Source organism: Rhinolophus ferrumequinum, chromosome 27, assembly GCF_004115265.2.
Source record: "Rhinolophus ferrumequinum isolate MPI-CBG mRhiFer1 chromosome 27, mRhiFer1_v1.p, whole genome shotgun sequence".
Lineage (NCBI taxonomy): Eukaryota > Metazoa > Chordata > Mammalia > Chiroptera > Rhinolophidae > Rhinolophus > Rhinolophus ferrumequinum.
Genome location: NC_046310.1, coordinates 13,984,173 through 14,010,552, shown reverse-complemented (window position 1 = coordinate 14,010,552; position 26,380 = coordinate 13,984,173). Strand labels below are relative to the sequence as shown.

At 52.2% G+C, this 26,380-nt stretch overlaps 1 protein-coding gene across 2 annotated transcripts in view; it reads left to right on the top strand.

Annotated features, from left to right (window-relative positions):
- Nucleotides 1-25,199, top strand: part of TMEM63A (transmembrane protein 63A) — a 30,059-nt gene extending 4,860 nt beyond the window's left edge. For both annotated transcript variants that reach the window (XM_033099817.1, XM_033099816.1), the window contains exons 2-23: nucleotides 274-472; nucleotides 2,414-2,493; nucleotides 4,345-4,411; nucleotides 5,333-5,370; nucleotides 8,231-8,373; nucleotides 9,094-9,145; nucleotides 9,532-9,640; nucleotides 10,355-10,425; nucleotides 12,482-12,562; nucleotides 12,817-12,940; nucleotides 13,037-13,170; nucleotides 14,344-14,481; nucleotides 15,316-15,469; nucleotides 17,282-17,388; nucleotides 17,496-17,582; nucleotides 18,037-18,099; nucleotides 20,189-20,351; nucleotides 21,217-21,322; nucleotides 22,469-22,636; nucleotides 23,093-23,208; nucleotides 23,544-23,606; nucleotides 24,865-25,199. In XM_033099817.1, the coding sequence (XP_032955708.1) occupies nucleotides 287-472; nucleotides 2,414-2,493; nucleotides 4,345-4,411; nucleotides 5,333-5,370; nucleotides 8,231-8,373; nucleotides 9,094-9,145; nucleotides 9,532-9,640; nucleotides 10,355-10,425; nucleotides 12,482-12,562; nucleotides 12,817-12,940; nucleotides 13,037-13,170; nucleotides 14,344-14,481; nucleotides 15,316-15,469; nucleotides 17,282-17,388; nucleotides 17,496-17,582; nucleotides 18,037-18,099; nucleotides 20,189-20,351; nucleotides 21,217-21,322; nucleotides 22,469-22,636; nucleotides 23,093-23,208; nucleotides 23,544-23,606; nucleotides 24,865-25,032 (2,418 nt within the window). In that variant the 5' untranslated portion in view covers nucleotides 274-286 and the 3' untranslated portion in view covers nucleotides 25,033-25,199. The remainder of the gene's footprint in view (nucleotides 1-273; nucleotides 473-2,413; nucleotides 2,494-4,344; nucleotides 4,412-5,332; nucleotides 5,371-8,230; nucleotides 8,374-9,093; nucleotides 9,146-9,531; nucleotides 9,641-10,354; nucleotides 10,426-12,481; nucleotides 12,563-12,816; nucleotides 12,941-13,036; nucleotides 13,171-14,343; nucleotides 14,482-15,315; nucleotides 15,470-17,281; nucleotides 17,389-17,495; nucleotides 17,583-18,036; nucleotides 18,100-20,188; nucleotides 20,352-21,216; nucleotides 21,323-22,468; nucleotides 22,637-23,092; nucleotides 23,209-23,543; nucleotides 23,607-24,864) is intronic.
- The last annotated feature ends 1,181 nt before the right edge of the window (nucleotides 25,200-26,380 follow it).

Sequence of the window (26,380 nt, the reverse complement as noted above, 5' to 3'; positions counted from 1 at the left end):
TTCCCCCCACTCTGGGGAGGCTGCCAGCTGTGTCTTGGCTGAGCCATCTGCCCAGTCCATCTGATTGGGAGCTATTCCCACAATGGAGCTATTCTCTGTAGACTCTGCCAGGCACGCGGGGCCTGGTGTCTGCCTCTCCCTGACCCCTTGCTGCTGGATCCCCGTGCCCCATCAGCCCCTGCAGGAGACACCCATCTTTGGCTCTGCCAGGGCTGGCTAGGGCAACTACAGGAGCGGTCCAGCCTTGACCCTCTGCCTGGTTCTGTTCTCCAGGGAGGAAGGCACGATGACCGTCTCCCCGTTCCTGGATCTGTGGCAGTCCAAGGCGGTGTCCATCCGGGATCGACTGGGCATTGGGGACCAGCCCAATGATTCCTACTGCTACAACTCAGCTAAAAACAGCACCGTGCTCCAGGGGGTCACCTTTGGTGGCATCCCCACCGTCCTGCTCATAGACGTCAGCTGCTTCTTGGTAAGACCCCTCATGCATCATGTACTAACTCCCCCACTCAGGGTCTCCTGGGAAACTCAGGTGAGGCGCCAGACGTACTTGGGTTTATATCACAATTCTGCTGCTTACCTGCTCTGTGACCTGAGGTGTGTTACATAGCTTGTCTGAGCCACAAGTTTCTGCTCTGTATAATGGAGGTAATAATTCTTACCTCAGAGAGTTTTGGAGCTTAAGGCATGGTGTGGAAAGAACACACGTCGCTGTTCCTTTGATTATTACCATCGTTACCGAGTTATCAGCCTGTCACGTCTTTAAGGCCCTTGGGAAGGGACAGCCCTCGGGGACAAGAGATGTGAGTGAAGAGTGTGGAGTAGAATGAGAGCAGTTGTAATTCCCAGTCTATAAGTGTTACCTCCTGTTCCCCACTGGGGTCCCTGGGCCTTTTAGAGAATTAGACGTGGCGAAAGGGGAACACTAGGTAAAGGCACACCTTATCATAGATGACCCTCACAGATGCCCTTTCTTTAATGTAGACCTTGTTCCCAAAGGTTCCCCCAATTTGAAATGTGCGATTTCTCTTCCCTGGATTGACTCAGCATTGGCTAGGTGAAATTTACTGGGGCTACGGGGCATCTTCTTTTCCCCAATGCCCGTGGAATTGTCAGTCCATCTTGGTGCCTTTTCCTAACACCTGGTGGAGACCACCTGAGTAAATGGAGTGAGATGGAATGGCTTTGGGGCTTAGGTGGGGTTTGGGGGAGCGGGTGTTAGGGTAGCATGAGGGCCCCAGCCCCTGGGGGAAAGAGGCAGGTATCAAACAAGTTCGCTGGCATGAAAAGTATCCATAGGGTGGGGGGAGAGAGTTCTCTCTTCTCTTTCCACTTGGGTCCCTAGGATTAAGGTCTAAATGGTTGCATTAGAATTTTGCTACACTGTTGGTCTTTTATGGGCTGATGGGGAACCTACAGGCTACATATGTTGCTTTTAGGGAAAAGGGCTCCTTAAGTGCCAAATCACGCATGTCTTGGAGCTAAATACCCATTTGAAGGTAGAGAACAATGTCATATTATAGAGGGAAGAGCGAGCAGGAGTGTGGTGATGGATTTGAGGGTGGTGGGGTTCAGTCGGAGGGTGGCCCTGGAGCTGTAATCCAGCATCTTCAGGGAGGGGGAGCGTGGGCCAAGGTGAGAAGTCTGGGGAGGTAGGATGGGCAGGGACCCCAGGAGGGCTGGGGGTGCGGGTGCCTTTGGAACAAGGTTGGTTGAGAGAAGATATTTGCTCTCCAGGGGACTGTGATGGTGGGGGCAGATTTTTATTGGAGGAAGTTATGGGGGCGGTCACAGAAGAGCTAGGGGAGCTGGAAAACCTGGATACGTGGAAAGTGTCCACGAAAGCAGGGGCAGGCGGCAGAGAGGGCAGGCCCTTGCTGAGCAGCCTTTGAAAATATATCATCCGATTCCAGCTCAGCCTGGGGTGCTCTGCTACCTTGGTTCAGAAAATAAAAATGGAAAAAAAATAATTAAAAATGAAATTCTACGTTAAATGAAGAAGGAAGCTGCTGCCTAGGGCTGCGGTGAGGCTAGCCCTCGCCTTCCTGCCCAGGGGCCGCTGAAGAGCGGGGCCGAGGAAGGCTGTGGCTGTCAAAGCTGCCTGAGGACAAAGGACAGACTGATGTCCTTGGTGAGGAGGGTGCTGGGGCAACCTTAGTGTCCGCGTTGACAGCCTTCGTGACTTGGGAACAGGTGACAAGGGCTAGGGAAGCAGGTGGGTGAGCAAAGTCTCAGGCCTTAGCGCGAGCTGTGTGGCTTTGGGCAGCTCAGGAACCCCTCTGGGCTCGGATGATCTCCAAGGCCCATCTAGCCTCGCTGAGTCCAGGCAGGCAGGCTTTGCCCCTAAGACAGCTGTCTCCTCTCATTAGAAGCTTTCCAATGTGCTTTCCCTTGGTTTCTTTTCTACTTTCAGTTTTTAATATTGGCGTTTTCATTCATAAGAAGAAGATTCTGGGATTATGGCCGCATTGCCTTGGTGTCAGAAGCGGACAGGTAAAAAAGACATATCACCTCGAATGTGAGTGTGTGTGTGTGGGGGGGGGCGGGGCAGATGGGGGCTTGTGAAGCCCACCAGGCAGGACTCACACATGATGCTGATATTGTATCACGTTCACCGAGTGCATCCGCCGGGCCTGTCCCAGACACTGTTCTCTCCGCTCTGCACCGCAGACCCAGAGGTCAGCCACATTACCTTCATTGTGCCGTTGAGAAAACCAAGGTCACCCGCCCAGCTCTGTCTTGGGGCTTCGGCCTGGCCGTGGCTGTGGACCTTGCTGCCTTCAGGCTACAGAGGAAATCTAGTTCCTTTAGATACTTTGGGCTTTTATCATCTGAGGAGGACGATGCTAGTGTTCTTTCTCACCTTGAGTATTTTCAAGTGCATCATCTTTGAAATTCATTCGTTTGGGCCTGGGATGAGGCGAGACGGATTAAGCAAGGGCCGTGGACGAGCTGTTCCTGTCCACCTTTTGGGGCAGTGCCAGCCGATGGCCCTAACGCAGCCGGGCCTGGATGAGTCTGTTACAAACCACCTCAGGTTCTTGTACTTCCTCTTTGGGCTCTGACAGCTCTCTGCTCGTGTCACCGGAAGGGGTAAAATGAATTCTCGATCTGCACAATTGGAGTTTCCGGCTCCAGCTGGCTGTCACACACCGCAGGATCTTGTGTCAGATGCAGCAATAGGAACTGAAGGGGAAAACACATACTGGCGCCGGCTGCGCACCAGCCTGCCCCTCACCAAGCAGGTCCTCCACTTTTGCAGCACAGGCTGCCTCCATGTTGAACGGTGGCCTGTGCGGGAGCAGTGAGGGGTGCATCTGTACGTGTACCTTCTTCCCCACAGTCTCCTCTCTGGCATTTGTGAAAGCCTGAGGGTGTTACCCTTGGGGTAAGGTGGTGGAGCCTCTTACTTCAGCTGTGTTGGAGCCTTAGACTGTTGGGGGACCCTTTGGGGACATCTGATGTGTTCTTGGCACATTCAGCCCTAGGAGGGGCCAAACACTATAATCGAATAGAGCACTTGGAAATCGGGAGACCTGGCTGTGTGACCTTGATCAAGTCCCCAAACTTTTGGGGGTTTATTTCTTCCTGTCCTTTCTTCCCCATCGGCTTACTGTGAAGGTCAAATGAGACCATTCTCTGCAAAGGCTTTGAAAGTTAAGTTTCACCACGTCTTATGCCATTAGATGGTGGAGCCAGGAATAGGAAAATAGAAGCAAAAAATGAACATTGCAAACACTTAAAATTTACAGCACACAGAGTGTTTTTATGGGTTACTCAGAAGAAAGGATCTGATTAAAATGCCACAATGTAAAATGCCAGAGTTCATCAACTCTAAAATGCACGTTTTGACATTTTCTCATCTCTGAAATCGGGGTGCAACGTATTATCAGTGGTCGTCATAGTTTAATTGGGGGCATTTTTCTTCATGGTTCATACGGTAATTATGCCCCTTAGAACCAGTGATGTCTTAGACTTGATAATGTACAGTATTTATTCCAAGTTTTAGCTGCTATATGGGGAAATATCTTGTACACAGGTGATACTTTGAAGCCCTTTTAGGTAGACCGGTCACAGGGCTGAGGGCCAGGGCGGTGGGGCACAGGATGACTTACCAATGTCTGACCCCACGTTCTAATCGCGTATAATGGAGATGCATGTCCTACATACCTAGGAATGGCCATTGCCCTTGTGTATGTTTTTCACAGGATGAGTTATATTGTACCCCAGCCACTGAGGGCTAGTAGATGTGGTCCTGAGCTGTAAGAGGCAGCAAGATACTGGGCATAAGTTTTCAGATATTTTAGGAGAATTATCTGACCTTTCTTCCCGTCGTGTTTCTAGCGGGTCCAGATTTCAGAGGTTGTCGTCATCTTCCTCCCAAGGACCACAAGACTTTGAAAGCGAGCTGGTTGGTATCTAAGGGCCAGTGGTGGTGGTGGCCAGGGTGGTGGGGACCAGAGGTAATGAGTGAGTCGGGGGTAGAAAGGAAAGGGGTGCTGCTATTCAGCCGCTAACTTGGGACCCTGGACCTTGAGTGGCAAGTGCTGGTGCGACCTCTCCTGTGCCTTGGCAAAGTCACCTGGACTTGGTCAGTACCACAGGGGAGAAGGCAGCTGGATGACCCAGGATCGTGATTCACTCTCAGGCAGAGGGCTGTGGAATCCCCTGTGGTCCCATCCCAGCACTTGTCTCTGTTATTGTACGGCTTTGTGTGACAGTTAATTATTCACTTGCCTGCTGGCCTGTGAGCCAAATGTGGGCAAGAACCGTGTCTTACCCAGCGTTGTTTTCCTCACCTGACACCCAGTAGGTGCTTAGTAATTGTCAAGTGAATGATGAACAATATTTGTCCTCCCCAGATGGGTAACAGTCCATCTATATGGGGTATTAGTTTTCAGAGATGCAAGGGACAGTAAGACTTACAGCCCCTCCTCTCTCTCTGAATCTCACTTCAGGGCTCTTTGGTCCCACGTCCCATTCAGTCGTTTTGAAACAAACAGAAATCCACATCAGTTTCTCCAAAGCTGCCCTGAGTTCTCATTAACTGTTGATGCAAGTTTTGTGATTTGACCCTGGAGCATGTGTAATTCCACGAATTGTCCAATTTGAGAGGTTTTTGCAAAAATTCCAGGGATGGAGGGCATATTGCTAAGGACCGGTAGCGTGCAGACTCTGTCATGTTTGGGACGAGGGGTAACTTGCTGAATTGGGGACAAAAGTGCTGTTTTTATACCAGGGGAGGTTAGATGGTCATTTATGTCAAAGACGGTGATTACATCTGCTCCCAGGCAAGACGCTCGAGGCTAATCCCTGATCTCTCCACTTCCAGGGATGCTGCCCCTGGCTGACTGCAATCTTCCGACTGAAGTGAGTGCAGCGGGGCAGCTGTGTGTGTGTGTGTGTGTGTGTGTGTGTGTGTGTGTCTTTGTTTGGGTGGGTTTGTTAGGGTGTTTTCCTCTTCGGGGGAGGAAAGAGCCAAGATGCCTAATCCTGAGATGAGGGCCTCTCAGGTACTTTTCAGTTCTGGTCCAAAGCAGCCTGTGGGGGCTGAGAACAAAGGTAGCCCAGGCAGTCCTTGTACATGCTATTTAAAGCTCCTTTTTTTTTTTCCTTTAGGTAGGAATTATAACAACTTATTATTTGACATGGATATATTTACATAGACGTTCTTCTAGGCAGTTTTGGATGTCTTCGAATTAGTGAAAAATAGAGAACTAATCATTGCTTGATATATTCAGCTCCTTTAAAAGTGTGTGTGTGTGTGTGTGTGTGTGTGTGTGTTTGCTTGTTTGTTTTAACATGGGGTCTGGGGAGGGAAAGCCAATTCATCATCTCAAATGTGGTAGGAGGACAAAGATGTGAGTCTTGGCTCTGTCACCTGCTGCCATATTTCATCAAAACCAAGAAACCCTTGTTTTGTAAGATGCATATTATTTGACATGGCACTAAGAATAAGAAAATGCTGCCTGTGAAACTGTGACCAGCTTTGATCGTAGGATGAACCCCATTTCAGAGGTGTCCAAATATGCAAAGGACTCCCTAGAGTTGATGAAATATGGTAGATACAGGACTTTGGGTAAGTCCTTCTCTCTGGGCCTCAGTTTTTTCAACTATAAAAGGGTACGGAGGATGATGCCAGCTCTGCCTAATTCAAATGAATTAACACGCGTGAGAGTGTTGTAAACACGAGAGTTTGGGGGGAGTTCTTCCCAGGGGGACTGGCAGGAGGCAGAGCTTCTGTAGAAAAGCCAATGAACTCTGGTCTGAAGCAGGAGGAGGGATTTCAGGGAGGAAGGAAGGGATCAGAAGTGGGACAGGCAGATCTGCTGACCTCACCCTTCCCTGCCCACCACAAAATCATGTCCCTCGGACACATTTCCTTTTGATACTGGAAGTAATAAATGCCTTGAGCAAAAAGTCCAGCACATACAGAAAAGAATCAATAGGAAGAAATTGTAAGTCCCCTGTAACTGTACCTCTGAAAGATGTCCATAGTATGCTTTCCTTTGGTCAGCCACTCTCTATAGACCCTGCTGGCTGGGGCTCAGGCCACTGCCTGCCACCCCTGGGCTGTGGACCCCACTCTCACCCAGGATGCAGTGGCAAAGCCAGAAACTTGGACTCATTATTTTCATGGTAACTAGAAAGGCTCTTCCAGGTTTTCCCTGCAGTGCCTCCCCTCTCCATGCCCGCTGTGTTCATTGTTCTGTGTCCCCAACAATCCTCTCCACGTGGACACTCATTTCTCATTGAGTGGGGCTATCATGTGGGTACAGCCATGTATTCTGCCTTGTCATTTTAATGCTAATATCAAACATGTTTTTGCATTTCAACTGCCGGTGGTTTTTCTCTTCTAGCCACAGAAAGGACTACCCTTGGACTTTTTTAAAGTTGCAATTAAATTTTAACATCTGCTCACAGCCAACATTACGACTGACATTTAAAGAGCCCTCTCAGTTTCCTTCCGCATTGCCTTTCCCCGGCAAGATAGGAAAGTCAGAAGAGAGTCTCAAGAAAAACTGTACTGAAAATTGCTCAGTTGTCAGTTGTATTTGTTTAGTAAGAACGTGTTGTGGCAAAGCATGTGCATTTCGGTAGTTTATTTCTAAGTGAAAACAGTGTAGTTAATCGCAAAGCTTTGTCCTCCAGGTAAATAGTAGAAAGGAGTAACATTAGCAAGCGTACCTCCGAGCATCTACCAGGTGCCAGGCACCAGGTGCCGGTCCTCACGGCCACTTGTGCCCCTGCTAAGTCACCAGGTAGCTAGCAGGCAGTGCCTTCCCGGCTCTAGGTGAGTCCCAGCCTAGGTGAGTCCTGGGACTGGCTCGCGGAGTAGGCTGGGCAGGATTCCACTGTGGTCTGTCTGTCTGACCACCGAGCCCGTGCGCCACAGGTTTCAGATGTGCCTTTTTGTGCTGCAGCACTTGCCTCGCTAAGCTGTTCCCAGGGCAGTGCTTTTCCAGACTTCTGGAAGCAGTACCCTCAGGGCACCTACCTCCCTTTCAGGAGAATGGGAAAGAAGGAGGACCGCCCATGTCCCTCGGTAGCATGGAAGTCTGGTTGTCAGAACCCGGAATTTTCTGGGTCCCTTAATGACCTGGAGCCTCCAAATACAGCACTGAGGGTGGGAAAGGGGGGAGCAGGTCACCTCCCATCCCTGGGGCCATGGCAGGGACAGAGAGGACCTAGGGCCAGGAGGATGTATGAGCCTTGGCATGCTTAAGCAGTGGCTCCACCACTCTCTCCCAGCTTGGCTGAGGGTGGATAGGAAAAAAGATGGGGGCCGTGAGCCCCGACACCCTCCCAGCTCCGTTCAGAAGGACGTTCCCAGCAGCCCTCATCAGTGGCTTTGTTCACAGAAGCAGGAAAGGGCTATGGGATCACTCACTGTATTTATACCTCTCACCCCTACACAGATGTGGACACCAATGTTTCTAGAGACACAAATGGCATGGTGGTACACTCCTCTGCCCAGCAGTATGGTGCGGGGCTAAGAGGACAGGCTCTGAAGTTCCCGTCGTAGCTCTGCTGTTACAAGCTATGTGATTATAAAAGTTATGCAACTTCTCCGTACCGCTGTTTACTCCTATAGAGTAAAAAAGGAGCTAAAATTAGAACCTACCTCCTGGGATGGTCAGGAGGGTTAAAGGAGGTCATGTGTGCCAGGCTCCAAGAGCCGGGCCTGTGACGACAACGTATTAAGATTCCACCTGTGTGTCTTGGCCAGTGATGACCAGATCCTGGAGTGGTGTGGGGAGGACGCCATCCACTACCTGTCCTTCCAGAGACACATCATCTTCCTGCTGGTGGTGGTCAGCTTCCTGTCCCTGTGCGTCATCCTGCCCGTCAACCTCTCGGGGGACCTGCTGGGTAACCATCCTTGTTGTGCTTGTCTGTGTCGGGCCAGGCAGAGCGTAGGCTCATTGTAGTGGAGGTGAACCAGAACCCCAGGACTCACGCTCACACTCAGATGTGAGAAGGTCTCAGGGTGACTTTCTGGGCTTTTCCATCTGATGGAAAAATCCACAGAAGAATCCACCCCAAACCTGGGGCCCCGATATCAATTTCTGGTTCTATTCGAGTAGGAGGCAAAACGCAAGATTTATAGAATTGGGCGTCAGAGAGTGCTGTATACTTTCCTGCCCCCACCCAAATCAGGAGGCCACCATTGGTGGAAGACGTTTGTGATGCTCAAAGTCCAAATCAGAGCGAGTAATTACATTCCCAAGCCACTGCAGGAATCCAGCCTCCAAAATGCCACCATGAATGCACTTCTGATGCCCTGCGATTCCCAGCCTTGGTTTTGGGAACTGTGTAGGATCTTTTTGCCCTAAAAATCTCAAAGCCAGTGAATTCAAATTTGACTTCACCCACATGGTGGGTTGAGAAGACGTTATCAGGGAGCGTCTTGGAGTCACACAGAGGCCTCGGTTGGGGCAGCTCTGAAAAGACTGGGTGGACGTCATTTATCCTCTGACCAGTCCGGCCATCGGTGATCCTTCTCCTCCGAGTCCCACAAACCAAGGCTGGTTATACCCCACTCCACTTCCCTAGTGTGACCTGGAACTAAGCACCTGTGCTTCTCTGCAGACAAAGACCCTTACAGTTTTGGGAGGACGACGATAGCAAACCTACAGACTGAGTGAGTATGGGGGCGCAGAGTGTGAGGGTGCTGAGGGCAAGGCCAACGAGAAGGCAGATTCCAGAACCCCGGGTGGCCCGAGGTGGTCCAAGGCGGGTGGGCTGATGTCTGAAAGCCCCTTTGCAGGGAGTGTGTGGCTGCGCTCTGGGCCCATCCTAGGCAGCCGCTCTTTGGAGGGGGTGTTAGGAAACCAGGAGGGCCTGTTCATTTGTCAGGACAGGGCCCTCTCTAGGGGGACAGTGGCCACGTGGCTTCCATTGGGGGCATCCGTTGTGATGAAGCCATGGGCCTTCAGATCAGTGTGGTGAGGGTACCCAGGCCCCCGCCAGCCCCTCGCCCCCTGCCCGGGAGCCCTGCCCTGATGGCAGGTCGTGTCCTCCCCTCAGCAATGACCTCCTTTGGCTGCACACCATCTTCGCCGTCTTTTACCTCTTACTCACCGTGGGCTTCATGCGGCACCACACCCAGTCCATCAGGTACAAAGAGGAGAACCTGGTGAGTGAGGCTCGGGTGGAGCATGTGCTGGGGAGGGCTCCGGGCCGGGGACAGAGAGGAATGGCACCCCATCTTAGTCCCCAGGAGCAGGAGCACCACAGCAGTGAGCTCCAGCAGGGGCCGCTGGGGGACCCGGCTTGCACATTTGCACTCACACGTGGCATTATCTTTTTTCTTTTTTCCTTCTTAATTTTCTGATAGATTCTTTTAGGATTTAGGTCTTTTGTCCCCCTATCCTGTCACCTAGCCCTTAGGTTTCTGGGGTTTGGGCTTGTAAGTTACTGATTCTAAGTCACTTCCAAGAAGTTCGGATTGAGAACGGTCCCCTCTCCCTTTGCAATACGCAGCTTGACCGGGGAGGGAGTTTCTGTTACTTGGTTCCAGGCCAGGGTTCTCCTCTGACCTGCTGTGTGATCCTCTTTGAGTCACTTCCCCTCTCTGGGTTCTTTCTTAGTCTCCTGTCATGCAAAAGGAGGCTCATAGAATTGCTTCTGAAATGTAATCTTTGTACAGCCCGGAAGGAGATGCTGTGTAGGTAACACGCTTCAGGGCTCTGCCAGGCCACAAAGGGCAGCCGTGGAGCCTGCTGAATTCCCACTGATATTTTTTGGGGGGCGGGGGTGAAGGGGAGGCTGGAACTGGGTGGAACACCTGGGCCTACCCACAGACTGGCTTGTCCTGGTGACATTTCTCTCTGGTATGTTTTTCCGGTAGGTGAGGCGGACCCTGTTTGTCACAGGACTCCCCAGCCATGCCACAAAGGAGACTGTGGAGAACCACTTCCGGTGAGTAGGACCAGGGCAGGAAGGGGAGTGAGCCTCTCCAGGTGGGACCACGGGCCAGGGGCCTGGGGTGACAGCCTTCCATCTTCCACTTGGGCACCTGGGTGAGATCCAAGAAGGACCTGGCCTTGCCCCGTGAGCATCGAATGGCTGCCTTGCGCTGTCTCTGCTGGTGCCGTGGAAGAGCTCAGGCCAGGGTGGCCTGTCCGCTGCCCCATGTGAGCAGAGTACAGGCCAGTGTGTCGGTGCAAATAACCGTCTCGAGAGCATATGGGGAAAGAAAATGATTCTCCCTGGGCTTCTCAGTGTCAGCTTTGCAGAGTAAGAGGTACATGGGGCAGAGCCAGTCCAAGGGGAAGGACCTGGGCCCCTTCTCCTGTGTGTTCGTCTGTTCATCCATCAGCAGGCGCCTCTTGAATGAGTGCTCTGTCCTCACAGAGTCCATGCTCTCCTGGCAGAACCTCCTCCCCAGCAGCCCCCATTGAGGACCTGCACCAAGGATCCCTGCAGGGGGCGGCTGGAGGAAGGGCTGTCCAGTGAGAAGGAAGTTGTGTGCACAGCGCTATGCGCACAGGGCGTCCTATGGAGCATCAGGAAAGGGGGTGTCGGGGGGACAAGCAGCCTGGGAAGGTCCCAGGACCCTGGGCTGGAGGCCTTGAACCCAAGCCAACGAGTCTGTATTCATCCCTTATCAGTTCAACAATCACTAATTTGTAGCATAAACCAGGGTTGGCTACAGTTTAACTTTGCCCTATTGACGAGAACACTTGCTAAGCAAATTATTAGTATAAACGGAATTTTAAATGAATGTTTACAATGTATTGACTAACCTCTTCAGAAACTCCAAGTATTTTTGAAATATTCTTTTATATATAAACACTGGATACTGGAACGTTGTTTCTCTGTTCCATGAAACAGCTCCCCAGGGTTGCCTGCTAGGTGACATTTGGAACCAGTGTAATCCTAAAAAGGAAAAAATTTCCGCTCATTCCCGTACAAACACGGAATCATACTTTCCCCTATTTTAGCAAGGAACATGGAGTGAACGCTGTTACAATCTGTGGGGACTGAGTGTGAATTTGCCTTGTGTCAGGGATACACCAGGCAAACCCTTACACCAGGTGGAACCCTTACACCAGGGTTCTCTTCCTGAGAGCTTTTACTGGGACTTGAAATTTGTCCTACTGATTAATTGAATGACTGGTGTACCTGTGGGCTGTCTCTCTCTCACTAAAATATTAACATATCCAGGCTCCATCCCCAGTACCCAGAAAAGTGCTTGGCATGTAGTTGTGGGGATTTATACTGTGATCCCCAGGAGCTGTAGGTAGTGATTTTGTGTGGATGGTAAGGGAGTTTCTGACAGTACCTATGGGTGTGGGTCCTGCAGCTGGGCCACCTGCATTGCCATCCTGGCTCAGACACTCACTGGCTGTGAGACCTTGGGCACAAGTCATTTAACCTCTCTTACCCTGATTTTCCTCATCTGTAATACGGGGACAAACCCTCACAGGTTATGGTCAAGACGAACTAAGTTAATACTGTAAGAGTACCTGGCCAATTGTGTATGTGCAGCACGCTTACAAGTATTTTACTGTGATAATGTGTAGACGTTTTCTGGGCTGAGGGTGCTTTGCTTTCATTAGACCTAAGAGGTCTGTGATCTTCAAAAGGGCCACAAACTAAATAGGATTTCAGTGATGGTCCAAGGTAGATATGACCTGGAAAGAACAAGACATCTATTCCTTTGGGTGGATAGACAGAATAATGAATAGTATTAATTTTTCCCCACGAGAGGTGCCAGCTGATTTAAAGCCAAGTCGGTATAAACTTGTCAGTTACAGGCAGTTACTTTCATGCTATTAAAAAAGGCCTCTTTGTATTAAATTTCAGAGTTTCCCCTTTTGCTAAAAGAGAAAGAGAAAAGAGGTCTCCACTGGCACAGGAATGAGCACTGTGATTGCCCTGCCAACCTTGGAGATGTGGGGGGGGGTCTCATCTGTCTGGGGGTTCTCTTTTCTAATGGCCATGTTTTGCCTCTGGCCCACGCTGGGCACAGGGACGCGTATCCGACATGCGAGGTAGTGGAGGTCCAGCTGTGCTACAACGTGGCCAAGCTGATATACCTGTGCAAGGAGAGGTAAGGGCGGGTGCAGGCAGGGGTTAAGCTGGCCTGCAGCTTCTGACCCTTCCCCTCTGAGATGTCCTCCATCCTTCCTTGATGGCCTCAGATGCCCCCCTGGGAAGGGAGGAGGGAGGCTCTGCCCTTTTCTTGTTCAGGAAGCTGAACTCCCGGTTCTGGTGGTGACTCATGGTTGAATGGAAGGTGTGGTGTCCATCGTGCCACAGGACTGTGAGTCTGAAGTTTGTCCCCTCCCCTGCACCCAACTGCAGGAAAAAGACTGAGAAGAGCCTGACCTATTACACAAACCTGCAGGTGAAGACCGGCCAGCGGACCCTCATCAACCCCAAGCCCTGCGGCCAGTTCTGCTGCTGCGAAGTGCAGGGCTGCGAGCGGGTGAGGACCTACACCCTGGCTGGGACTGCAGGCACGGGGGTCCCCCTGCCACCTACGCAGGGCCACGTCATCACAAGGGCGTCTGTCTTCCGGTAGGAGGATGCCATTGATTATTACACACGCATGAAGGACAAGCTGGCAGAGAGAATCACAGAGGAGGAGTGCAGGGTCCAGTACAAGCCTCTGGGGATGGCCTTCGTCACCTTCCAGGAGAAGTCCATGGCCACCTAGTGAGTGTCCCAGGCCCTTCCTTGGCTGACTCCTTTGTTCCTGTCCAGACACCTTGCTGTCCATCTTGGATAGAGATGGTACCATTCAGTCACCATCACTGGGATTTGTCGGTGGCACGTCCATCGACTTCCCCAGGTGCAGCTCAGGAGGCAGCCATCATACTCACTCCCTCAGTGAGTCCAGCCCATGTTTGTACGACAGCTGGGCGTGGGTGATTCTAGATGAGCCCCTTTCAGGTGGATGAGGTCTTACCCTGCCCAGGGCTCCCACCAGCTGCCCCAAGAGTCCCACAAGCTCTGTGTCCACAGATCCTTCATCTGTGCACGGGCTCCTCATCTTCCTGAAAATGACAGCTGTGGGGGCAGACCTCTGAGAACCCCAGGACGCCCACAGCTGCTGCGTGGGGATGGGGGGCGGGGTTTGCACAGTGCTCCTTGGCCTGGGATCTAGCTCATAAAGCATCCTCGTGCTTGGGATCTAGGTGTCATCTTGCCTTGGGAGCATCCAGGGGTGGGGTCAGGAGTAGGATGCCTAAAGGCGGTGGCCAAGCAAAAGCCCCTTCCCTGCCTCCCTGCCTTGGGCATTGTGGACCCTGGAAGGGTCTTTTGGATGTGCCCTATAGACCCAGAAGTGAGGCTGGAGCCAAGAGGAGGCCAGCGGAGAGAGGAAGGGTGTTCTTAGACAGGAGTAGGGGAGCTGGTGGGTTCTTTATGGGAGAGCAAAGGGGGAGCGAGTAGGACCCATGGAGATGGCGAGTGTTGCGATGGGAGTCCTAGGAAAGTCAGAATGGGAACAGGCCCCATGTAACAGGGTCTGATGCTACTATGGGGTCCGGGGAGTAGGTGAGAGAATGGAAGGGTGAGGCCGCTGGCAGCAGGATCCCAGGGAGGAGCAGTGTGTGGGGCAGTGCACACGCATGGCAGCTGGAGCCAGACAGATGGGGTGCAGAACCTCACTCGGAGAACCTCCGTTTCCTTATCTGTCAAACAGGAATAATACTCCTTGTCTTGCAGCGTGGTTCTGAGGAAAACAGAATCCATTATGATAAATGAGTAATAACAAAGCAAAGGTCCTGTACCACGAGGCTCCCAGTCTTACTGGGTCCTGTGGGCTGTGTATGGACGGGGCCCCCCCGTGGTCTGGGCCCTGGCTATTTCTGCATTTCTTGGCAGTATCCTGAAAGACTTCAACGCCTGCAAGTGTCAGGGTCTTCGGTGCAAAGCTGAGCCCCAGCCGTCCTCCCACAGCAGAGAGCTCTGCACCTCCAAGTGGACAGTCACCTTTGCTGCTTACCCAGAGGACATCTGCTGGTGAGAACGCAGGCCAGGAAAGGCCACATGTCAATTCTTGATAGCCACACATCACTCAAGGCTGCTGGATCTGTCAGTGCAGCCTTACGTCAAGTGTCAGCTGCCTCTCCTGCCTGGGAGACATGCTGACGAGCTAAGCTGTGTGCACAGGGTCTGTCAGCGAGCCTTAAGCATGATGCCCAGGGTGAGGCAGCCCCAGCAGTGGCCCCAGCATGGCTGCCGTCCGGTCTAGCCTCAGTTCCTTGTCCAGAGTGGGTTTGGGTCCTTGTCTCTGCTGGACTCGAGTTCTGCTTCTGGTGGTGCTGCTCGCTGGTTCTTATTTCTAAACTTGGGATTGGTTTGTCAGTCTGTTCTTGATGGGGTGAGAGGTCAGGGCAGGTTCCAGCTGGGCCTTTGTGCCTTCGTCCCTTGCCTCCCTCCTCCTGGGACCCCAGCCCATGGCCATGTTGGAAAGAATGTGTCATAACAGATTACAGACAGGTCTAAGAAATGCCATGTCGGAGCCTTGTTGGGTCCACTTGGGTGCTCATGGCACCTTCTAGGGTAGATTCTGGCCCGCAGACTGAGGGAGCCACACGAGCAGTGAATAACTTGTTTTCCCTCTGAGCTCACAGGGACCCAACATCTGACCTTCCTGTAGATGTAGCTCAGTGCAGAGAACTTGCCTGTACTCCTGAGGTTGAAATGAACCCTCAGCCAGAGTGGTCAGGCTAGTCTCTCGGCTTGCCTCGATGGGACCTCCTGACCCGCCTGAGCCATGGGCACTGTTGATGAGGTTGGCAGCCAGATCCTGGGAGATAAGCCTCCAGGGCCTGTGTCCTTTCTCCTCTGCAGGAAGAACCTCTCGATCCAGGGCCTCCGCTGGTGGTTCCAGTGGCTGGGCATCAACTTCACTCTCTCCGTGGGGCTGTTTTTCCTGACCACACCTTCCATCATCCTGTCTACCATGGACAAGTTTAATGTCACCAAGCCCATCCATGCACTGAACGTGAGTGGGGGAGGAAAGGGGGCCGAGGGAGGTGGGGCCGCTGAACCAGGCGGCCTGATTGCTCGGCTCATGTCTATGCGTTTAAAAACCAATCAACAATTAATGAAATAATTAAAGTTTTAAAAAATGTATCTAGGTCTGATTGACTATGCTTTTTGTCTGTGCTTTTTAAGCCCTGAGCAAGCATGGTCACATTTATTACAACCACTTACAGTAATCTAGATATTCCATATGTATGTATTCATTCCATATATATATACACACATATGGAATCCATCTACATATTCAGCAGTAGGTGCCATTTGAGTTGAACGAAGTATATTCAGTCTCACAGCACATTAAGCATCCATTAAAAATTATATAGACTTTTAGCAGACATTGGGAGTTTATGATAAAAACAGAATGGAGAATTATCCCTTAGCCATGGTTACAGCCGTGTGCCAACGATGTGAGTGTATGATGCGTGCTCCTGGGAGTGGAAAGGAAAGAATGAAAAGAGCTTTGTGGATTGGAGTGGCAGAACCATGAATTAATTGCTTCTTTTACATTGCAGTTTCTGGTAATCTTGTAGAAAGTCATTGATTCCAGATCGGTAATGAATGATTTTTAAAAATCTTAGATGAATCGATGAGATAACAGCTAAACACGCACTAAATTGGCATCTGCGTAAAAAGATATTGGTTTCCCATAATTAGCTTTGCTGAAATAGCACCCTAAATCTTTCTCTTTGCTCCAGTTCCACTTGGCATTTGGTTAATCTCACGCCAGGAAAGCACTCTGTGCTGGAGGCCTGAGGTCCTGCCTTTCCCTAACTGATGAATTCTGAGCCTGGGTTTTTCATCTAAAAACTGGAGTCAAAACACCTGCCAGATTACACTCATGGGGCTGTTGTGATGGTGATCGAATGAGCGAATGTGCGGTTGAAGCTGTCCTATCTGACTCAGTACATCATCAAAAATACATAGTGTACTTGAAGCAGTTTTGTCTAGATTTAAAGCACGTACATGTTCATTTCTTTGTCAGTCTTTTGACGTATGTGGTCAAGGCTGGTTCTTTGAGGATGGAGCTGCTGAGTAGAGTTCCCCTTTGTCTATTTTACTCAAACCACACCATTATTTCATTGTTTGTGATTCCAGTTTTGGTCTCTAACAGGAAAGCAAGAATTTAAAGAGACTTGCAAAGCCAGTCTAAGTATAGAACCCTCCTAGATTTCATTTCCCTCCGTCTTTTACAGTTAATTTATTCTTATCTAATTCAACAGCATTTTTTAGAAATTGGCTGTTATCAAATCTTTCCGAAGTATCCGACATAGTTTTCAAAGAATTTTTCTTTCCATTTTTATGTTCACTTTATCAGGGAACGTAATAAGTTAATCAAATCATGTAATTACAGTAACAAGTACAATGGGCACAGCAGACAGGATTGGGAACAGAGTATTTCTGGTCAGCTCTGACTGGGCCACTGCGAGCTGAGCAGGCAGATGGGGGAGGGGCCAGCCTTCTTCCCGTGGCGGTACCCTTGGTTTTCTATAGGGAACAGAGAAGGTTAACTATCTGGTCAGTAAGACAAGAGAAATTTATTTGTATGTGAAATTGATGTCTTCACTCAAAAGAACTGTACTACACAAAAACAAGGTGCGATCATCGTCTATTTAGCCAACATTATGGAATCCCTACCCTGTACCAGGCACAGTATCATTGCTGGGGGTCGAGGATGAGCAGAACCCCACCCTCGCCGTTCACTGAGCCACCATGCCAACAGGCCGTGGCCTCTGAGCCCCCAACTCTCTCTGCTGTGGACCTTGTTTTCCAGGACCCCATCGTCAGCCAGTTCTTCCCAACCCTCCTCTTGTGGTCCTTCTCGGCCCTGCTCCCGTCCGTTGTCTACTACTCTACGCTGCTGGAGTCTCACTGGACCAAGTGGGTGCCCGGGAGCGCTGGCCCCTTCCCCTAGGGCAATGGGCACACGGCACGGGGCTTCCCGACAACGCCTGGAGCACTGGGTGCTCACCTCTGACTTCCTGCAGGTCAGGGGAAAACCGGATCATGATGACCAAAGTCTACATATTCTTGATCTTCATGGTGCTGATTCTGCCCTCCCTCGGCCTCACCAGGTACACTTCGCCACCTCCTGCTCTAATCTTAGAATCAGGGTCACATCTGGAGATCACTGCCCCCCGGAGAATGGAAATGGTTTTGGAGTGGATGCAAATCCCTGACAACATTTGAGGCTGTCACATCCACTTGGGGTGCAGTTGTGCTGGTCCATGGGTACTTCTGGAGATGTGATCCTTCCTTCTTTAACATATATACTTTTTAAAAATCTTGAAAACAAAACTTATCGCAACCTTTGACTTTGGGGAAGGGTCTAATCCTGGCTTTGTTTATCCCAAGGAAGGATGTTTTTGTTAAATCAGGGCCTGGCAAGTTACACTGTCATAAGTGACCTTTTAAAGGTTAACTGTAGATTTTGAGATTTAGGCTGTTTTTAGAGCAGAGTAAAATGAAAATGTAGCAATCCCATGGAGTATTGGAAATAAATTCTCACGGGATGCATTTGTCTTTCAGTCTGGATTTTTTCTTCCGGTGGCTCTTTGACAAAACTTCCTCAGAAGCCTCTATCAGGTTGGAGTAAGTATCAGTCACACTGAGTTTTGGAGCCACGGTCCCAGTAAGTGTCCCATGGGCTGGGGCTGCCCTGGGGGAAGGTTAGTCTGGGCTTCAGAACAGACCTCTTCCTCTCGGGGACCAGAGACCGCAGGGCCTGGGGCTTCCCCATCAGCCCTACCAGGTCCCTGGCTGGGCTGGGGCCAGGCAAAGCCTTTGGCCGCACCATGGGAGCTGGCCCACTTTGTGCTTGCTTCGTGTACAGAAATAGGGTTATTCTTAAAGGCCAAGACTCAATTAGAGGCAGTCTTGTTCATTCTTTGAAACTTACTTACTGAGAACGGAGCCGCTGGGGAAAAGGAACTGCGGGATCTCAGTGGTGCCAGGGAGCAGAGATGGAGAATAATAATTAACATTGCAACCAGAGTGACTGTCTGGACTGGGGCTGTTTTTTTTCTTTACTAAGAGAATGGAGTTCAACTCATTGCCGATGTGTGTCCTGGTTAGTGTTTTCAGCCTGTTTAGCGGACACATTTATTATTTAAGAAGGCACTATGGTCAATGCTTTATTCTTTCTCTCATCTCACCTTCACAACAATTTATGAGAGTTACGATCATCTCCTTTTTATAGATGAGGAGACTGAGGCCCAAGGACGCTGAATAATCTGTCCAAGGTTACCCTCCTAGTTAGAGGACAGAGCTGGGATGCAATCGCAGCCCCTATCGCATTGCACTTTAAGTCCTAACAGAGGCCCTTAGACTCAAGATGGACTTTTCTAAAGGGATGTTTATAGGGAAGGCTGCCCTGTTTGTCTGGAAGGATGGGGTGCATTATTTTAAATGGCTTCTTTCTGGGTGAGCTGATGACTCGGGAACTGGCAGCCACAGACAGACACACCTGCACCCCACCAGCTCTTGGTTGACAGTGACTTCCAGATTTCCAGCTCTCGGTCCTCATCTTGATCTGTCAGCACCATCTGGCACGTTCATCGCACCTTCCTCCTTGAAATGCTGTCTCCACAGGCTCTGGGACTCCCCTCTTTTCGTTCTTCCATCCACGGCGTCTCCTTCTCAGCTTTCTTCGTGGGTTCTTCCGCATGTCCCCAAGCTCTAAGTATCGGCTGCCGAGGACTCAGTCCTCAGTCCTAGCCACACTCCCTCGCTAGGTGACCTCAGCCAGATCCACTGCTTTAACGCCCCCGGACGACTCCTGAATTAGAAGATGTCCCCATGCATAACCCCAGCCGGCAGCTCTGGACTCCCTAGCCACCTGCCTGCCACAGCCCCACTTTGGCTTCTACTGGGCATCTCAGACGTTACCTGCCCCAACCCAAACTCCTGACTTTTATCCTCAAATCTGCTGCTCCCACAATTTTCCCTAGCCATGACTCTGTTTTTCTGGTTACTCTGGCAAACCAAACCCGAGTCCTTCCTGTCTCCTCTCTTTCCCTCACATGCCACACCCACTCCATCAGCAAATCCTGACCGCTCTGTCTCTAACATAGATCCAGAATCTGACCACCACCTCCACCGGGACCGCCCTCATGCCACACACAGATGACAGCAGCAGCCATCTGCATGGGCTCCCTGCCCCTTGGCACCCTCCCCACGGGCAGAGCAGCTCTTCTGCCCAGGGCCAGCCCGCCACACCTCTGGGCCTCACCCTACCCCTCACCTTGGCCCTGACCTAATTGTGTTGACGTGCCAGGCCTGCTCCCCCAAGAGCCGTTATCTGTTTCCTCTGCCTGGAATGCTCTGTCCTCAGGTTTCTGGATGACACCCACTCTTACCTCCTCTGGACAAAGACACCTTAACCGACAGGCTTCTCTGACCACCCTGCGTAACACTGCACACATTGCCCGCCCTGCTTTCTTTTCTGTGCACCTGACATACATGTATTTACCTGTTCGTTTGGGTCTCCCAGCTGGGACATACACCTCATGAGAGCAGGGTCGTGCTTTGTTTCTCTGAGGGCCTAGAACAGGAGCGTGTGTGTGCTGCCTACGCACGTGTAGGATGGAGGTTCGCGTGCAGAGCCTCGGGGCTCCCCCTCTCCCTCTGATGGGAAGGAGGCTCTCCGGGCGTCAGCTCACACGCCCGCCGGGGTCCCCAGGTGCGTCTTCCTGCCGGACCAGGGCGCCTTCTTTGTGAACTACGTGATAGCCTCGGCCTTCATCGGCAATGGCATGGAGCTGGTGCGGCTGCCCGGCCTCATTCTCTATACCTTCCGCATGATCATGGCCAAGACCGCCGCCGACCGCAGGAACGTCAAGCAGGTGCGCGCTGGCGGGGCGGGCGCCGACTCCCACCCACATGGTGCGGTGCTCCTCACCAGGGGCACAGGGGCGCCCCTGCGCGGGGCGGAGGTAGGAGGACCCCGCGTGAATGTGGCGTGTCTGCAAAATTCTCCACTCGAACTCACAGGTGGATTTTTGCATGTTAGCCAGTCGGATCACACACACACACACACACACACCCTCAACTCAGTCCTGATTCTTGGGCACCCTTGTGCGTGGATTCTTAAGATTATCACTGATGTCAAAGGCGTTTGGGGCTTGTGACATTTGTTTTAAGATTCTCTAAATTGGGGTGGTGTGGGTTCTCTTTTCTTCTCCATTGCCGTGTGGGGACCGGGGAGAAGACAGTGGAGATGCCCTGTGTGTTTTCATTTCATCATCAGACTCCCATCAGTGGGAGAGATGGGCACTGGCAGTCCCCTACTGAGCAGACGCACAGACGAAGCAGTAGGGCGGTTCAGAGGTAGAGGGGCCCGGGACACGTGCCAGAGCGGGCAGAGCTGCTGTCCGGTCTGATGCCCACGTCTGTGGGGGTTCACTCCACAGTCTGTCCTCAGGCCCTGGCTCTGCTCTCTAGAGGCTCACGGGCCTGTTGGGCGGACATGATTCAAATAAAGGAAACACTAAGGAATGACGAGTCACGGTACCTTCTGAGGTCTGGGTGTGAGCTGAGTGAAGCTAGAGAAGGCTTGTGGAGGAACAGAAAGGACTTCAAGAGCTGGGGGTAGCTGTGAACCTCTCATTTCCAAAGTCCTCTACATGGCGTTTCCCCTCACCACCTGGGGTGCACGGAGGGGGTGTGGGTAGAACAAGCCATAAGCGCCTCACCTCCTCCTGCCCCCAGAACCAGGCCTTCGAGTTCGAGTTCGGAGCCATGTATGCATGGATGCTGTGTGTCTTCACCGTCATCATGGCCTACAGCATTACCTGTCCCATCATTGTGCCATTTGGTGAGTGGCCCTGGAGCCGGTCCAGGGTGGGGGGGTGGCTGATTCTGTCAAGCACCCCAGCTCAGCCATCACGGGGTCATTATAGAGCCCCACCCATAGAGGACCTCATCTAGCCACAGAGTCACAGGTGACACCAAATTTCCTTTCACTTGTCATGAATTCCTTCCACTGGCCTTCAGACTGTGTACTTCTCCTGGTCTGAGCTCCTCTGCCAGCTGACCACGTCATTCTCGGTTGTTTCTGCAGCAAAGACAGCCCGAAGTAACGCCTGAGGCTCTTGTGTGTGCTCTCTGGCTGCTCAGCCTTGCACTCCCCCGTGCATGGCACGCTAATTCTCACACCGTCCCATCAGCCAGGTCTAGTTTCTGTCTCCTCTCCCAGAGGAAGCCCTTGATACGTGTCGGTGAGGAGTAGAGCCAGGATTCGAACTTAGGGACTGTTCTATGTCAAAGGCCAAGGTCTTGCAACTAAAATAAAACATCAGGAACTGGCCGACAAATGGAAGACTCTGAAAGCAAACACAACACCCAAGAGACTGTTGGCAACAGTAGCTGAGGTTTAGGGGTAGGAGGAAGTTTTAGTTTTCCTTGTTTACTCCCTTGTCCCATATTTTTTAAATACAGCATTACTCTTTCAAAACAAAATAACAATTATTTTTTTTAAACCTTACATAATAGAGAAAAGGCAGTACCGACCTTGGGTATCCACTGATTGTGGCGTGGGCAGGAGGTCAGCTTGGCTGGGAGAAGGAAAGGAGAGTGGGAGCATTGAAGGATCTGGGGGTGCTCAGCATGAGGGGGCCCAGGAAGAAGCTGAGGCCAGGTGGCTGCGTGTTAAATAGCTTCTTTCTCCAAAATGATCCTAGAATTTCAGTATTCCATGGGCACAGACTCATAGACACATCTACTCCTTGGAGTCAGAAAGAGACCAGAAGGGGGTAAGGAAAGGAGGAAGGGAGAGGGGAGAGAGACGAAGAACACTGGCAGCTAGGAAAAGCATTGTGCATTTTGCCCACCTTGTCTGGTTTATGCAGTCAGGCGGCAGCCCCAGCCCCGGTTCCATGGACAAATAGCCACCCCAGGCGGAGGGGCCAGAGGGGCCCTTGTGGCCCAGCCGGTTCTCCAGCTTACGGCTCTATCTCTTCAGGCCTCATCTACATCCTGCTCAAGCACATGGTGGACCGGCACAACCTCTACTTTGCCTACCTCCCAGCCAAGCTGGAGAAAAGGATCCATTTCGCGGCTGTGAACCAGGCCTTGGCTGCTCCCATCCTGTGCCTCTTCTGGCTCTACTTCTTCTCCTTCCTGCGCCTGGGTGAGGGGCCCTTCTGCCTTGGGGTAGGGAGGCAGCCGCGGCCTTACATTCCCTTACATATCCGTACCAGTCAGTCAAATCCTTCACTGCTGTAACAGCATCAACTCGGGCTCCAGTCAGAATGTGGCACCCAGGGTGCCGGGCACCAGAGACTGGAGGGAACTGACCCAGCAAGGAAGCTGGGAAATTGCCATTGACTTGGTGTCCTAGTACCTGAAATCTGAGCTGGGATAAAGCCAGCTGTTCGGTCAGTCGCTCTGTGTGCGCCTGGCTGTTAAGACGCCATCCCAGCTGCTTGAAGGGGTCTGGGGAGTGGTGCCATCTCTTTATTTCCTGCCTGAGGGAGAACTCGCCCACAGTTCCTGCACCATGTGTGGAACCTGCCTCAGCAGGGTGAGGGTGAATGGCCGCCCCTCCCTCGCTCCCTCCCTAAGGCTGGCGTCCCTTTGTCCCCAGGTCTGACAGCCCCTGCCACCCTGTTCACCTTCCTGGTCGTGCTGCTCGCCATCCTGGTCTGCCTGGGCTACACCTGCTTTGGATGCTTCAAGCACCTCAGCCCTCTGAACTACAAGGTAAAGGGCCCCTTCCCCCACTGCCACCCAGCCAGGACCTGGGACGAGAAGATGTCAGTTCACTCTCCACCCATTCACATATCAACAGCCTTCTCTGGATTTTATTTATTCATGGGAAAGGCGTGGGCAGTTGGGTACAATGTGTGGTTTCCCTCCCCACCTCCTTCCCTTCTCCCTGCACTGCCCGCCCGTCCCCCTCCCCCTTCTTCTCTCGGGCTACTGCTGGGAGCTTGGTGCCAGCTGGTACTATTATTCTGGGTGTTACTTGTTTGGAGGGTATTAGTTCAGGAAGATCAGTTTTGTTTACCATTGCAAGTTTCTGCTGTTATCTGCAGACAGAAGAATCTGCAAGTGACAAAGGAAGTGAGGCCCAGGCCCCCGTGCTGCCACCATTCACAGTAAGTTATGGTTCTCCCCCAGCACCGAGCACTGGCTACGGCCCCAACCAGATGGGCCTTGCAAACATGCTTCGATCACCTCTTTTAAAAATAGAAGTGCCTTGATCATGTGCCAGGCAAGTTGCTGAATTAATGTCACTTGAGAAAGAATCCCTGGTCCCTCTGGGTGCTTTAGCTTACATATGTGAAGCCACATCCATGTGTCCCTGAGAAGAGAATTAGGTTTGCCACGATGTATGCCCATCCCCCTTGGTTTCATTTCCAGGCTCACTTTCCTTCTCTGCATATTTAATGCCTAGAGGGTTTGGCATTAAAACAATGAAGCAATATCGCAGGCCCTGTGGTTTGGTGACACTTACCATGAGCGTTTCAGCAACACCGCCTGTGTGAGCCTCCGTGGTGTCAGACCAACTCCCCTTTGAATTGAACAATTAATGCTTCAGAGCAGGCACCCTGTTAGACAGACACTGGGACTCCTTTCCTTTCTGGTTCTCCCTGCTTCCAGTCCTGCTCCTAAGGTGGGGCTGGGAAAGGAAAACGGAGCCACGGGATCCCAGAGCTGTGACCACTGGCCTTCCTGAAAGAACCGGGTTGGACAGCAGCCCATCTCATCAGCAGTGTTCTTTCCAGTGGCTGCTTCCCAGGCGTTAGCCGCTGTTATCCGTGTCTGTCCAAGGACCAGCCCCAGAGAAGGTTCTTTACCCAGAAGCAAACCTGTGGCTGTGCCCGTCAGACAAGCGAAGAAGCAGGGCAGGTGGATGATGTAAATCCCTTATTCCCTGCCTGGGTCTGGGGAGGAGCAGAGCAGGGCTTTGCCCCGGGGTCAGCAGGGGAGCCTGGGACTGGAAAGAGAAATAACCTGCAACGATTCATTCAGTTTCCCAGAAGTCCCAATGACAGCATCCTAAGCCTGTCCTACGTAGAGAGACTTGTGTCTTATATAAAACGAGAAATTCTCCTAGGATCCAGCGCTAGGAAAAGCTTTGTTTCCTCTGAGAAATAAGTGTGTGTGCTTCCTTCTCTATGATCCGGAGAACGGTGTAATTGATTGCATTTTCTGTTTTGCTGTAGCTGCTAGGAAATTCTGCAGTTGGCATCTTTTTGGTCCTGACATCCTAAGTTGACGTTATTTTTTTCTGTGCCCGTCATGAGCACTGGGTGTCCTCCTGCTGGAAGGAGGAGGAGCAGTGGGGGAGGAACGGGGTACAGCCTCTCATGCCTGCCCCACCCAAGCACTAATACCCCCATTTGTTGGCAGCCCTATGTGCCCCGGATTCTGAACGGCTTGGCCTCGGAGAGGACAGCTCTGTCCCCACAGCAGCAGCAGAACTACGGTGCCATCCACAACATCAGTGGGGCCGTCCCAGGGCAGTGCCCGGCCCAGAGCCCTGCGGACAGTGTGGCGGCTGCCTGCCAGGAAGACTGAGGGTGGGCGAGCTGCCGGCTGGGCCAGGCTTGGGAGCCCGGAGGTGAAGAGACGCAGGTGGAGAAGCGGCTTGACATGGACCCCAACCAAGTTCAGGACTTCTGTCCACGTGTTCTAAGCCCCACTGCTCAGGAAAGATGGAACCAGGAAGGGGCGCTGGCCCTTGGCTGAGGGGATTGGGGCAGGACTCTGCCATCAGGTGGCGTATTCTGGCACATGCAGCATCTTACCCTTGCTTGTGTGCCTGAGGCTCTGCTCATTTCCAATCCCCCTTCTGCATAGCTCTGTAGCTGGGTGATGTCCCCCATGATTTTTAGCAAGATCATGAAATTGTGCCCCTCCAGGCTCATTGGCTGCGGTGACTCTATCAGGTACTAGGGAGAATGGAACCAGTGGAAGACCTCTTTTCTGAGCACCTGGACACTGCCCAACCCTCTCTAGGTACACACACCCCAACGGATAACCAAAGAGCCTCTGGCAGGTCCAGGCTTGAGATGGGGTCCCGAAGACTGTCCAGGGTCATTCTGGCTCCCCGCTCTGTGCATGAAGCCATTCACCCCGGCCCTGTCCATGGAGTGAGCTGTGGGGAGCAGGAAGGGAATGGCCAGTGCAGGATCTTGCCAGATGCACACACCTCTCTGTACCTCGTTATGGTTCTGTGTTTTTGTATCATGTTGCCAGTGACAAGGTGGCTGGGCCAGGGTCATCTGGCAGCAGGCAGGGACAATAAGGACCACTAATAAAGTGCCCATTCAGCCAGATGGGTGAGTGCGGGTGCTCCATCTCGTCCAGCCCTTGACTCCATCTGTCTGCTCCCTCCAAGGTGGGAGGTGTGGGGAGCAGTGCTCAGGGCCTCCTCGGAGTCAAGGGAGGACTGTAGCTGGGGGTGGAGGGGAGTAGGGCTGTGCACCACCATTGAGCTGTGACCCTAGCAGGAAGGACGTGAAATCCCTTGCCTTTTCTGTCCTTGTGAGATCCCAGCCAGGGCTGGGATGCAGCTTTGGGCACTGACCAGAGAAGCCGCCTTTCTACTGCCACCAGGGGGCGCCAGAAGCAGAAGTCGGTGAGGTGGGCGCTAGTGGTCGTGGGTGGTGGGGCAGAGCGGGCGAGGCTGCCTCAATCCCCAGAGAGGTGGGCCGGGCTGCGCGGACCTGGGGCCCCTGTTTGGACCCTTTCCCCAGCAGTCACTTGACCCTTCAGCCTCTGCTCCGAGCCGCCCGGGCATCAGGAGCGGGTAGAGCGGAGACCTGGTGCCCCCAGCAGGTCTGTCCTGCCCTCTCCTGCCAGCGTCAAGCGGCATTCCCTTCCCAACCCAGGCTGCAGATCTGCCAGCTCTGCTAGAAGGGGA